Source organism: Peromyscus eremicus, unplaced genomic scaffold (assembly GCF_949786415.1).
Source record: "Peromyscus eremicus unplaced genomic scaffold, PerEre_H2_v1 PerEre#2#unplaced_1338, whole genome shotgun sequence".
Lineage (NCBI taxonomy): Eukaryota > Metazoa > Chordata > Mammalia > Rodentia > Cricetidae > Peromyscus > Peromyscus eremicus.
The window spans coordinates 48,169-60,963 of record NW_026735573.1 but is presented as its reverse complement, the minus strand read 5'-3'; the positions used below and the strand labels follow the sequence as shown (position 1 = coordinate 60,963).

The window sequence follows — 12,795 nt, the reverse complement described above, 5'->3', positions numbered from 1 at the left end:
GTTTTTGTTTCATGGTTCAAAATTGTTTCAGCTATTCTTGGTCTTTTGGGTTTCCGTTTGGGATTTAAAATTTCTTTTTCATTTTCTATGAACATTGAACTGGAAATTTTATGTGGACCATGTGGTGTTCATATATCGCTTTTATTAGGATGACCAGTTTCACAATATTAACCCTACAATAATGATCACAGAAGGTCTTTGCAAGTTATCGAAATATCTTCAGTTTCTTATTTTCACTTTCTTACTGCTTTCATTGTTGAAGTTTCACTTTTTGGTGACATTTATCCTAATTCATTACACTTTGAGATTATTTGGAATAGCATGGTTTTCTTGATTTTATTCTCAGTATGTGCAGTATTTTTAGGTAGGCTACTGATTTGGAGGCTCAGATTAAAACCAGTTACTTTGCTAAATGTATTTATCAGCCATTGGAGTTTTCTGGGCAAAATATGTTTTTTTATAGAATCATATTATTACAAATGAAAATATTTTCACCTCTTGGTTTCTTTCATGTATCTTGTCTTGTCTTACTCTTCTAGTTAAGACTTCTAGTACTATATTGAACAGAAAGAGGAAGCGTGGTCATCCTTGTCAGGTTCCTGATTTTAGAAGGAATGATTTGAGTATTAACAATATGTTAGTTGTGTGTTTGCTTTTTATCGGCTTTATTATGCAGAAATATGTCCTTTTCATTCTTAGGCTCTCTGAGATTTTTATCATAAAGTGACAATCAATATTGTCAAAGACCCTTTCTGTATCTAATGACATAATCATGTGCTATTTGTTTTTGAGTCTGTTTCTGTAATGGACGGTGTGAAAGTGCTATCCTCTAAATTGAATTCATTAGATAAGTTCTTCCTATTTTATTGGTTTGTGCCCTCAGTTCAGTTATTTCCTGCAGTCTACTCCTCTTGGTGTGCTTGTTGCAGAGCTTTCAGGTGTTCTCTTAAGTCTCTAAAATGAGATCTCTCAAAATTCATTATGAAGGCAGTTGGTGCTATGAACTTTCCTTTTAACAACCCGTGCAATGTGTTCCATACATGTGAATATGTTGTGCATTAACTTTTATTGAATTTGAGGAAGTCTTTAATTTCTTTCTTATCTCTGCCTTGACCCAGTGGTAATTCACTGGAGAGTTGTTCTGTTTCCATGAATTTTTAGACTTTCTCTTGTTTCTGTTGTTGTTGAAATTCAACTTTAATCCATGTGGTTTGATAGGATGCAGGGAGTGTGTTTCAATTTATTTGTATCTGACAAAACTTGCTTTGTGACTGAATATGTTGTCAATTTGGAGAGTGTTCCATGAGGTGCTGAGAAATGTCTTCATTTGTGTTTGGATGAAATGGTCTCAGGAGATCTGTTGGGTCCATGTGAGTCATAATGTCTTTTAGCTCCAGTATTTGATTGGAATGGACTCAAAGACTCAGTGGTAAATCCATAAATGTATGGATATTGAATTTCAACCAAGAAGCCAAAATAATACAATGGAAAAAAGAAAGCATCTTCAACAAATGGTGCTGCTATAACTGAATGTTGACATGTAGAAGAATGCAAATAGATTCCTATGTATCATCCTGCACAAAACTCAAGTCCAGGTGGATCAAAGACCTCAACATAAATCTAGTTACACTGAACCTGATAAAAGAGAAATTGGGAAATAATCTTGAATCCATTGGCACATGAGACAACTTTTTGAATAGAATACCAGTAGAGCAGACACAAAGGTCAATAATTAACAAATGGAGCCTCAAGAAACTGAAAATCTTTTCTAAGGCAAAGGGCACCATCAATGGTAAAAAAATGACAGCCTACAGAATGAGATAAGATCTTCACCAACCTCACTTCTAAAAGAGAAAATAGTTCCAAAATATATAAACAAACACTCAGGAAATTACACATCAATAAACCAAATAACTCAATTAAAAACAGGACACAGATCTAATCAGAGAATTCTCTGTAGAAGAATCTCAAATGGCCAAGAAACAGTTACAATAGAGTCCATCTTACACCTATCAAGATGGCTAAGACCTAAAACCAAAGTGACAGCTCATGATGGAAAGGATGTGGAGCAATAGGAACACTTCTCTCTTGGTGGTGGAAGTGGAAACTTGTACAACCACTTTGGACATCACTATGGAGATTTCTCAAAAAATTGAGAATCCATCTACCTCCAGACGCAGCTATAACAATCTTGGGTATATTCCAAGGCACACTTAATCATACCACAAGGACTCTTACACAACTGTGATCAGAGTTATTTTTTCATAACAGACCAGACCTCAATACAAGCTAAATGTCCAACAACACAAGAAAAGATATAGAAAATGTGGTACATTTACATAATGGAGTATTACTCATCTGTTAAAAAACTGACATCATTAAACTGGCATGTCATGTTGATATGCAATGCTTTGTTGATACTCATGGAAAATTTGCCCTTTCTTAAACAAAAGAGAGGAGGAGTTGATGGGGGGTGGGAACAGAAAGTGAATGGAGGTGAGGGACTGAAAGGCAGTTGAAGAGAGAGCAGAAACTGTGGTTAGGATGTAAAACAAACAAACAAACAAACAAATAAATAAAAGAATCGAAAACAAACAAAAACCAAAATCAAACCAAAAAAAGAAAAAGGAAAGAAATTTGCAGGCAAATGCGTGGAACTGGAAAAAATCATCTTGAGTGAGGTACCCAGAACCAGAATACAAACTTGATTGTGCCCTAGCTCAATTGTCATCAGACAGGCTTCACCCAACACCTGAAGAAAACAGATACAGAGACCTGCAACCAAAATTTAGGCCTAGCCTGGGGGAATCCTGCTGAATAATGGGAGGAAGGATTATAGGAGTCAGAGGGGTCAAGGACATCACATGAAAACCCACAGAATCCACTAACCTGGCCTCATAGGAGCTCATTGAGACTGAAATGACATCCAGAGTGCCTTCATGGACTGACCTAGGCCCTCTGCATATAAGTGGCAGTTGGGTAGATCTTCCTTCTTGTAGTACTCTTAAAAGTGAAAGCAGAACTTTTCTCTAATTGTTTTGCTGGCTTTAGGGATCTATTCTTCATACTTGGGTCCCTTGCCCAGCCTTAAAGCAAGCATTTGTGCTTAGTCTTACTGGAACTTGTGATGCCATGTTTTGTTGATATTCATGGGAAGCCTGCCTTTTCATGAATAGAAACTGAGTAGTGCATGGGGGACAGTGTAGGGAGAGACACAGGAAGTAGAGGTGGGGTGGAAAGCTGTGGTTGGGATGTGAAATAAATAAATAAATTTAAAATAAAACCAAAAAGTTGTAATTCACATGTAGTGAATATTTACTATATGCTGTGATATTAAGCCCTGGATATTACAGATCAGGAGAGCAACCAACAGAATTTACAAGAGCCTTTGAATAGAGATTGAAAAATTCTCAATAAAATAACTTTCAAAGCTAAAATAGACACACACCAAAATGATGATCTGCTGTGGGATGTTCTGCATGGCAAATGTGTTGCTCTGATTGGTTGCTAAATAAAACACTGATTGGCCAGTAGTCAGGCAGGAGGAAGTATAGGCAGGACAAGGAGGAGAATAAAGCTGGGAAGTGGAAGGCTGAGTCAGAGACACTGCCAGCCGCCACGATGACAAACAGCATGTGAAGATGCCAGTAAGCCATGAGCCACGTGGCAAGGTATAGATTTATAGAAATGGATTAATTTAAGCTGTAAGAACAGTTAGCAAGAAGCCTGGTATGGCCATACAGTTTGTAAGCAATATAAGTCTCTGTGTTTACTTGGTTGGGTCTGAGCGGCAGTGGGACTGGCAGGTGAGACAGATTTGTCCTGACTGTGGGCCAGGCAGGAAAACTCTAGCTACAAATGGCGCCCAACAAGTTGGCAAGAGTTTCCACCTAAAACCTGAGAAAAGATTCTAAAATGGAGCTAAAAATAGCTTCCTAATAGTCTCTCTTAAATGAGCAGCACCTGCCCGTTTGAGCTACTTGTGGGTTCCTGACATGCCCACTCGACCTGCAGTATGGCAGGAATGAGGCCTCTGCAAGTGGCACACTAAGCTGCATGGTGGATTTAGCCTTTGCTAGTACAAAACAAAAAAAGAGGTTTCTGGGCTACACGCTGCTTGGATGAAAGTATAGAACCACGATAGCTCCCAGAGCTGGCGGTAAATGTACCACCACCATGTTGGGAAACTGAGGTGGGCAGAGCCAGCAGCCATTTAGCACCGTTTCAGTCTTACAAATGCTGCAGTTTAAAGCAATAGATTCACAATAAGACAGATTCAGATGTAATAGTTTACAATGTGTGTAAAATATACTTAGGCTTGAAAGAGACAAAAAAGGTGATATATACAGTTATAGAAACAAATACATAGTTTTAAAAAATAAAGTCTTTAAAGAGACAATAAAATTAATATAAAAAATAAGCCACGTAAAGATGAATATTACACAGAGAATCTGGATTGTGTTGTCTTTGGGATTTTTAACTGCAGAAAAACATTTGATTGTAAAAGATGTTGAGTTAAACCAATATGTATATTTTAAAGATACCTTGACTTCAAAATTTGGATGTAAGGATGTGTTGCTTTGGAAAGGAGGCTCTGCTTTTGTTCCCACAGAAAGCCAGAGGCTATGGATTTGTTTCAGATTAAGATATATCAGGTTTGACCAGCCAAGACCCCCTGAAAGGTCTCCGATGACACCATGGCCCAAATGATCCAACATCCAGAATGGTTTGAAGGCAACTGGCTCAGACGATACACCCTCATGGGCTATTCCATAATCCTAAAATTTTCTTTGTGTCCCCATAAGATACAGTGCCCCCTCCAGCAAGAAGTAGTAAGAGAAGCTACACCCAAATTCCCAAAATATATGTAATTTTATTTTGTTAAGGTTAAAACCTCCCTTTTTGAAAAAAAAAAGAAAGAAAAGGGGAAGTGCTATGGGATGTTCTGTATGGCAAATGTGTTGCTCTGATTGGTTGGTAAGGCTGAGTCAGAGACACTGCCAGCCGCCACGATGACAAACAGCATGTGAAGATGCCGGTAAGCCATGAGCCATGTGGCAAGGTATAGATTTATAGAAATGGATTAATTTAAGCTGTAAGACAGTTAGCAAGAAGCCTGGTATGGCCATACAGTTTGTAAGCAACATAAGTCTCTGTGTTTACTTGGTTGGGTCTTAGCATCTGTATGACTGGCAGGTGAGAGAGATTTGTCCTGACTGTGGGCCAGGCAGAAAAACTCTAGGTACAATGATCCACCATGAACAAGTTGTTTTTATCTCAGAGATGCAGAGATGGTTTGAAATACACAAGTAAACAGATTTAACAAAGCACAGAAACAGACTTAGACAAAAAGTCACCTAAACTTCTCAATACATGTAGATAAGGCCCTTGCCAAAATCCAATATACCATCATGATAATAATCCAGAGAGTGTAAGACAAGAAGGACAATACCTCAACACCATAACAATTATATAAGGAGAAACTCAGAGCCAACATCATCCTCAATGGAAGAAAACATCAGTGCATTGAGGTGATAAGAAACAGGTTTGTCTCTCATCTTGAATCCTTTTCAATGTTGTGCTCAATCTATTAGCTGGAGCAATAAATCAGGAGAACAAAATTAAAGGGAGACAAATAGGAGAATAGAAATCAATACTGTTTGTATTAGTTATGGTTTCTATTGCTGGGAAGAGATACCATGACCATGGCTACTCCTATTAGGGAAACATTTCATTGGGATGGATTCCTGTTTCACAGGTTTTGTCCACCATCATCATGGTGGGACATGGCAGCATGCAGGCAGACATGGTCCTGGATAAGGAGCTGAGAGTTCTCATCCTGATCAGCAAGCAGTAAAAGAGCCTGTGTCTACTCTGGGTGTAACTTGAGCACAGGAGACCTCAAATGGCCCCCACAGAGACAAACTTCCCCCAACAAGGTCACACCACCTCCAACAAGGCCAAACCTTCTGATAGTGACACTTCCTATAAGCTTATGGGGCCCATTTGCATTCAAAGTACCACACTGTCCAAAGAAATTTTCCTGATAATAGGGTAGGCAATTCTTTATTTTATAAATATCTCCAAATTCATTTGGGAATATAAATAGCATTAACAGTTCTTATATAAAAGTAGTTGCTTTTGTTTTGTTAATATTGTGCATCAGGTCAAACCCTCTGAATGTGTTTCCTTTTTTCTTTGTACCTCTTACATAGTGAAGTGCCATGAAAAATGAAGGATAGATTTAAACTTTACTGTGCGCAATAGATTTGCTATTAAAATGTCTTTGTCTTCAATATACACTACATAGAATTTCAAGTACACGTGTCATAAAATTAGGAATTCAAGTATGTTCTTAGAAATCAAATAAGACCTTTCTAACATATGTTACCAATACTCCTTTTGATAGAGTGTGTCTGACCCTAATGGACCACAGGAATCTTCTACAACAGGTCCCAACTCATCCAAAATGGACAATGATGCAGAAAAAAATGTAATAATGCATCAGGAGAGAAGTAAGTACTACATTTTAAAATATATTTGTTCTATAGAATGATTGTGTATAGAACAGAACACTATCTGTAATAGACAGACAACTACACATATAGGAAGCAAAAGGATTAGTAGAATGGTAATAACACACACATTATCAAATCTGAGCAACAGATAAGATTTTGTTTGTCAAAGACAGAGTCCTTGCTCCCACCTCTCAGGTGTCCATATTTCATTTGCTTTATCTTCAGAAATATATGAGATCAATCTGAATATATAAGTGAAGGGAACTCCCATTCAGTGGGGGCTGCTTCCTAAACCTCTGTTCAGAGAAAAACCACACCCAGACACATGTTTTGGAGAGAGATCCTTTATTAAGCAGAGAAGAAAATTTAAATATTTCCACTGCAGTTTATAATTAGTTCAAACTATTGCTTGGGAAAACGAAAATAAATATTTTATCATCCCTAATGTGCCTTCATTATAGCAATGCACAGCTTTTCCCCTAAATGTTCATTGTACTTTGCTTAGTGAAATATGTGCGCTTCTTAACAGCATCTGTCATGGAAGACCAAGAGCATGCCTCAGAAGAGCAGAAGCAGCACAGTGCTAGAAAAACTAAGCGGCCATTTGTAAGTATATACTTCAGTTTACATTGCACATTTATGCTGTTTCCACAGTAATGTTCCATAGGCCAAATAAGGTTAAATTTAGTATGTCTTCTAGAATTAATACATAGAACGTAAATTTTTTTTAAGTATTCTTATTATTTATTCTTTGAAAACTACATTCACCACTGACTCCTTCCATCTTGTGCTGGTGGAACTCCTCCTCCTCCTCCTCCTCCTCCTCCTCCTCCTCCTCCTCCTTCTTCTTCTTCTTCCTCTTCTTTGCTTAATGTCTCCTAAAATTAACTTTTGTTTTTGTTTTCTGAGACAGTGTTTCTCTGTGTAGCTTTGCACCTATCCTGGAACTTGCTCTGTAAACCAGGCTGGCCTCGAACTCACAGAGATCCGCCTGTCTCTGCCTCCTGAGTGCTGGGATTAAAGGTGTGTGCCACCACTGCCTGGCTCTTAAAATTACTATTAATAGCCCACTGAGTCCAAGTAGGGCTGACCATCTGTGAATGTGTGTGAAGACACTTTCTGGGACATGAGCAATCTGTCCTAAGCCACAGCCCACAGATAAATTAATCTCCTCCTTTCACAACCAGCCATGGCCAATTGCTCCTCATCTAGTGCTGGGGCCTTGAGAGATGTTTCCTCACTCATGCTGGCATCTTGACTGGCTTGAGCTTGTGCAAGTCTAGTATAAGACACAACTGTTCTGAGTTGATCTGTGCATCCGTTATGCCATGTCCCCAAAAGAACATTTCAGTGTACTTCAAACTCTTACATTGTTTTCAGACCATTCTTCCTCATTGTTTCTTGAGCTTTCAGTAGTGGAAGGTCAATGCAAATGACCCATCTGCAGATGAACCTTCACACTGGCTTATCCTTATCATGTTAACTAGTTAATATTAACATTAACCATTACCCTCTGAAAAAAATATCATATGACCAACAATGAGAGCAGAACAAACCTATGAGTATAAATGTAAATAATAATAGCACTAGTTGATTCTCCTGAACTAGCTTATGACTATTCCAGACATAAGCTTTTGACAAGGTTTACAGCATCAGACATTTAATCCATTGCTTGGTGCAGGTCTCCCATCCATTCCTAACAAGGTTGGTTATTTACATAACTACCACACAACCATTGTGGACAGCTTGCCTGGCTGGTCACTGTTGTCATAGGAAAGGTCCAAGACTGGATAGACTCTTGATGTATTTCATGACCAGTGGCTGGAATTACAACTTTTATTATGATGAAAGGCAGAAATTCCTTGTCTGCTAGGGATTGAATTCTAAATGCCCTGCAACCAGACTGTGTGGTATCTTCAACAAAGAGTCTTACCATTTAGTTATGACAAACAACCAGAATGTGTAGAAATAGATTGTTATTTGAGATGACATGGAGGCCTACTTGACAGACAACTCAAAGGGAGGTATGCTGTCCCTTGTTTTGGAGTTTCAATATAAATTTCATGTCTTATGAGATAAGTCAACACATTCCAGGTACCTCTGAACTAACTCTTTTTAGTATGTCTTTTAAACTATTTGACCAAGTAGTTGCTTCCACAAGCCTTCATACAGCCTTAGTTTATGTTCAGTTACACCTTAGTCCCTGCTCTGACTTACTCTTCTACCTTCATTGCCACTTAAACCTTAGCCCAGAGTACTTATCGCTCCAGTGTTATTTCTTGTCACCTGTGTTCTACCTCCCCTTAAATTATATTTTACTTAATTTGCAAGATCTTGGTTCCTATAAGGCTTTATTCATAGACCTTCATTTTTCTTTGGCACTCATCATTCTGTCCTTTATCCTCCAATCCTTCCGTGATTGAAACTGTCAACATCCAGTATTCTCCTTCTCTGACTTAATTTTACATATATTTTACTACCTCCCTTTCAATGGGTCCATCTATAATAGACCACGTCTAATTTCTAGGTTTCCTCGTGTAATCCTATTTGAACATACAAAAGTCTAATATCTACACATGAGGGCAGCATATCACATTTGCTTTTTTAATCCTAGCTGTCCTCATTGAGTAAAACTTCTTCTAGTTCTATTAATTTACTTGCAATTTTTACTATTTTATTTTTCTTTATTGAGTAATATTCCATTGTGTGTATATACCACATTTTCCCTATCCATTCATCTGCTGATGGCTATCAAGGTTGATTCTATATCCTAGGGCAGGTGAGTGGGATTCTTTCATTGATTTTTTTTATTCAGTTTGTTATCACTGATTTTGGTGTTAAATTTGTGAAATGCTAATTTGTTGTAGTGTTTATCAGCTGAAAGACTTTTTGTGGAGCCTCAACCCTTTTACAGCTGATAAAATCCTACCATCCTTAAGTAGGGGCATTCTGAATTCTCTCACACTTTGTATGCTTTAATATCCTTCTTACCTTATTGGGTCTGTCTAGAACTTCAGCTCTTTATTAAAAAGAATAGAGACAGTGAACAATGATTGCCTTTTTTTCTCATCATTATGGTTAGATTAATATTTTTTCTCCATTTTAGAATATGTAGATGGTAGGCTTGTTGTTTATTGCTTGTATAATTGTGACATATTCTCTACCCATACCTAGCCTCTCCTGACTTTTATCATTAAGGTCCAAATGTTCAATTGTGTTAGTGGTCGTTCATGCATATATTGGGATGATCATGTGAATTTCTTTATTCCATTTATTTGATTTGTTGTATTGATTGATTTACATACATTTTTCTTACCCTGCATTCTTGGATGAAACCAAAAGGGCCATCATGGATAATCTTTTTGTTATGGTCTTAAATTCTCTTTGCCAATATCATTTTTAATTTTATATATATGGTTATTTGCCTACATGTATTCTTGTGCATGATATGTGTGCTTGGTATACTCAGAGGCCAGAAAAGAGCATCCAATTCCCTGGAACTGGAGTTACAGACAGCTGTGAGATATGGTGTGGATGCTGGGCATTGAAAGTGGGTTCTCTGGAAGAATAGGCATTGCTTGTCAATGCTGGGGCATTTCTCAAACCCCAGCTTGTCAATCTCACATTTAGAAGTTTTGTATCTGTTCTCATCATGAAAATCAGTCTGTGGTTTTAATTCTTTTCGTATGAATCTTTCTCTAGTTTGGGTATCAAGGTATTACTGGCATCATAAAAATTTTGGAGAAATCCTTTGTTTTACTATTTCATGAAATGATCTAAGTAGCAATGATATTCATTTTTCTTTGGTATTCAGTAAAATTCTTCAAATACTCCATCTGGTCCTGGTCAGTTTTTAGTTGAAAAGTATTTTGTTCCTTCTTCAATCTCAATAGTGCATATATATATATATATATATATATATATATATATATATATATATATATATATATATATATCATTCCTCCTGACTTAATTTCATTACATACAATGAATCTAGAAATACATCCATTTCTTTTAGATTTTAGAATTACATTCAAAGGAGATTTTTAAATATGTTTGTGATTTGAAGGATATCCTTCTTCTGGGAGTCAGCCTCTGTTTAAGCCTAGAGCAGGGTTCATGTGTCAATACAGGTGGTGCCTGGCAGGTGAAACATAGCCACCTGTGGGAATGGTCCTGAGCAGAATACATAGGTTGAATCAAAGCAGTGAGAGCCTCTCAACTGGTCATGGAGTTTGCCTAGTTCATCAGTGGGCCTAACATCTAGAAGGCAGGGTCCCTCACTTGGTGTAGGAAGTCATACTGCCTGGGATTCTGGAGGAAAATCCCTGGACCTTATGTTGTTGTAGGAGATCATGCAAGTCAGGCCCCAGGACAAAGTTCATGGGTATCTTATGTGGTCCTAAAGGGAAGTCAGAATCTTTCATCTGGTTCTGGAGTTTCTGGAACATCAGAGGTAGCCTAAGCCTAGAACTCAGAGTCCCTCCCTTTCTGAAGGAGTCCTAGTACTTAATTCTCATACTATTGTAACTTATTCTAAAATTGTGAATGTACGTAAAATATGCAATCAGCCATAGTTGCCATTTTTAGTTGAATGGATGGTTCAAATCTTTGGTGACATTGTTTTAATTTTCAGTTTAAAAACTCCTTATTTTACATAATCTCTTTCAGATTGATGCTATAAGAGCATGCTTTTGTGCATGTTTCACCAAAAAATGGAGCTCTTCTTCCCACTACAAGAAATAGAAGAGAAAACATAAAAAAGTGATGGTAAGAGTTATATTTTTTTAAATGTATTAGAAAGAATGTTTATCTAAAATATATACTCAGTTTTCCAGCTCAGGAGTATAAGTATTTCAGTGCAGCATGGGGGATAAAAAGAGTTAACTGTCAATGGAATGATTATCTCATGAGTCAACAACTGGCTAAATCAAGATTGTCATCAATCGCATATATATATATATATATATATATATATACATATATATACAGTTATTTAGATAGATTATATAGATATAGATAGTAAGATAGATAGATAGATAGATAGATAGATAGATAGATAGATAGATAGATAGAATGTGTGTGTGTATGTTTTGGTCACATTTAAAAAGTTCAGGAATATTAGGAAATAAAGCTGAAGAGAGAAAGCTGGGAGCTAAAGAATATGAACAGTTTCAAATACTGGACATAGAGGAGGAAAATGGGGCAGTGTGTCTGGTGGTCAGGGAGAGAATAAATTCTTTAGAAAAGGAATACTATGGTGTTGAAAATGTAAAAAGAACATAAATCGATTTCTAACACAAAGGTTTCATTCATAAGAAGAAAAGGTATTCCTAACCATCTTCCATGTTTTCCTCACTGTTGTTACATACTAGAGTTAGGACCCAATTTAGAGTTTAAGGCTCGGTTGAGTTTTACGATTAGGCTTCCTGTTATATAGTTAGAGTAGATTTAAGGTTAGAGTTAGGTGTTAGCATTAAGGTTCACAAATGTCATAGAGCATATCGATCTGTCGTGAAAGTGAAGTATTCAATGGAATGTTCATGATGGATGAAAGGTGAACTTTACAAAAACGTCTCTGTTGGCACACATGTTCTAGAAATGCATTTTATGAATGCTCTAACTAGCTCTTTTCACCATATAGTTTATAAAGCAGAAGAGAACACTGTGCATTTAAAATGAATTATTCTCATCCTAGAACTTGGACAAGCCTCGACAATTGCCTGACAACTTATCCGACCATCCACAATAAGACAACTCAGGAGAAAATCTGTCTCTTCTCCAATAATTGCTTCAAAAAAAAGCATATTTTTATTTTATGTTTTAGAATAATATTACATAATCTTCAGTGTTATTTTCACCTATTTATTTTGTTTTATTATGTTATACTATATTACACTATTATATTATCTTCAGTTTTTATTTCCATATGTTTATCTTGTTTTATTAGATTATGTTATATTATGTTAATATGCTATGCTATCTTCAGTGTTTATTTTATATTTACCTTCCTTCCCTTGATGTAAATAGTTCATGTATATGTGTATATATGTATATATGTATATATGTTTATATATATATATGTTTATGTGCTTTGTAATATATTTTTAGAAGACATCATTTTTGAATGTACAAAGTTATTGAATAATTAATAATTAATAATAATTAAATAATAATTTAATTACCCATTCAAAGTTGTTCGAGTCCATTTGATTGCTATATTTCCCTTTAGCTCTTCTAGTTACTAATGCAGCTATACAGTATTTGATGATGGTCA

The 12,795-nt window shown here is 36.5% G+C and overlaps 1 protein-coding gene across 5 annotated transcripts in view; it reads left to right on the top strand.

Annotated features, from left to right (window-relative positions):
- The window catches only part of LOC131902032 (POTE ankyrin domain family member A-like), a 59,851-nt gene extending 47,418 nt beyond the window's left edge, over positions 1-12,433 (top strand). For 3 of the 5 annotated variants that reach the window (XM_059253078.1, XM_059253076.1, XM_059253079.1), the window contains exons 19-22: positions 6,410-6,515; positions 7,048-7,124; positions 11,190-11,288; positions 12,217-12,433. In XM_059253078.1, coding sequence (XP_059109061.1) covers positions 6,410-6,515; positions 7,048-7,124; positions 11,190-11,264 — 258 coding nt within the window. In that variant the 3' untranslated portion in view covers positions 11,265-11,288; positions 12,217-12,433. Of the gene's footprint in view, positions 1-6,409; positions 6,516-7,047; positions 7,125-11,189; positions 11,289-12,162 lie in introns of those variants that run through there. The other 2 variants (XM_059253077.1, XR_009376982.1) reach the window with 2 other exon arrangements.
- Positions 12,434-12,795: the final 362 nt, after the last annotated feature.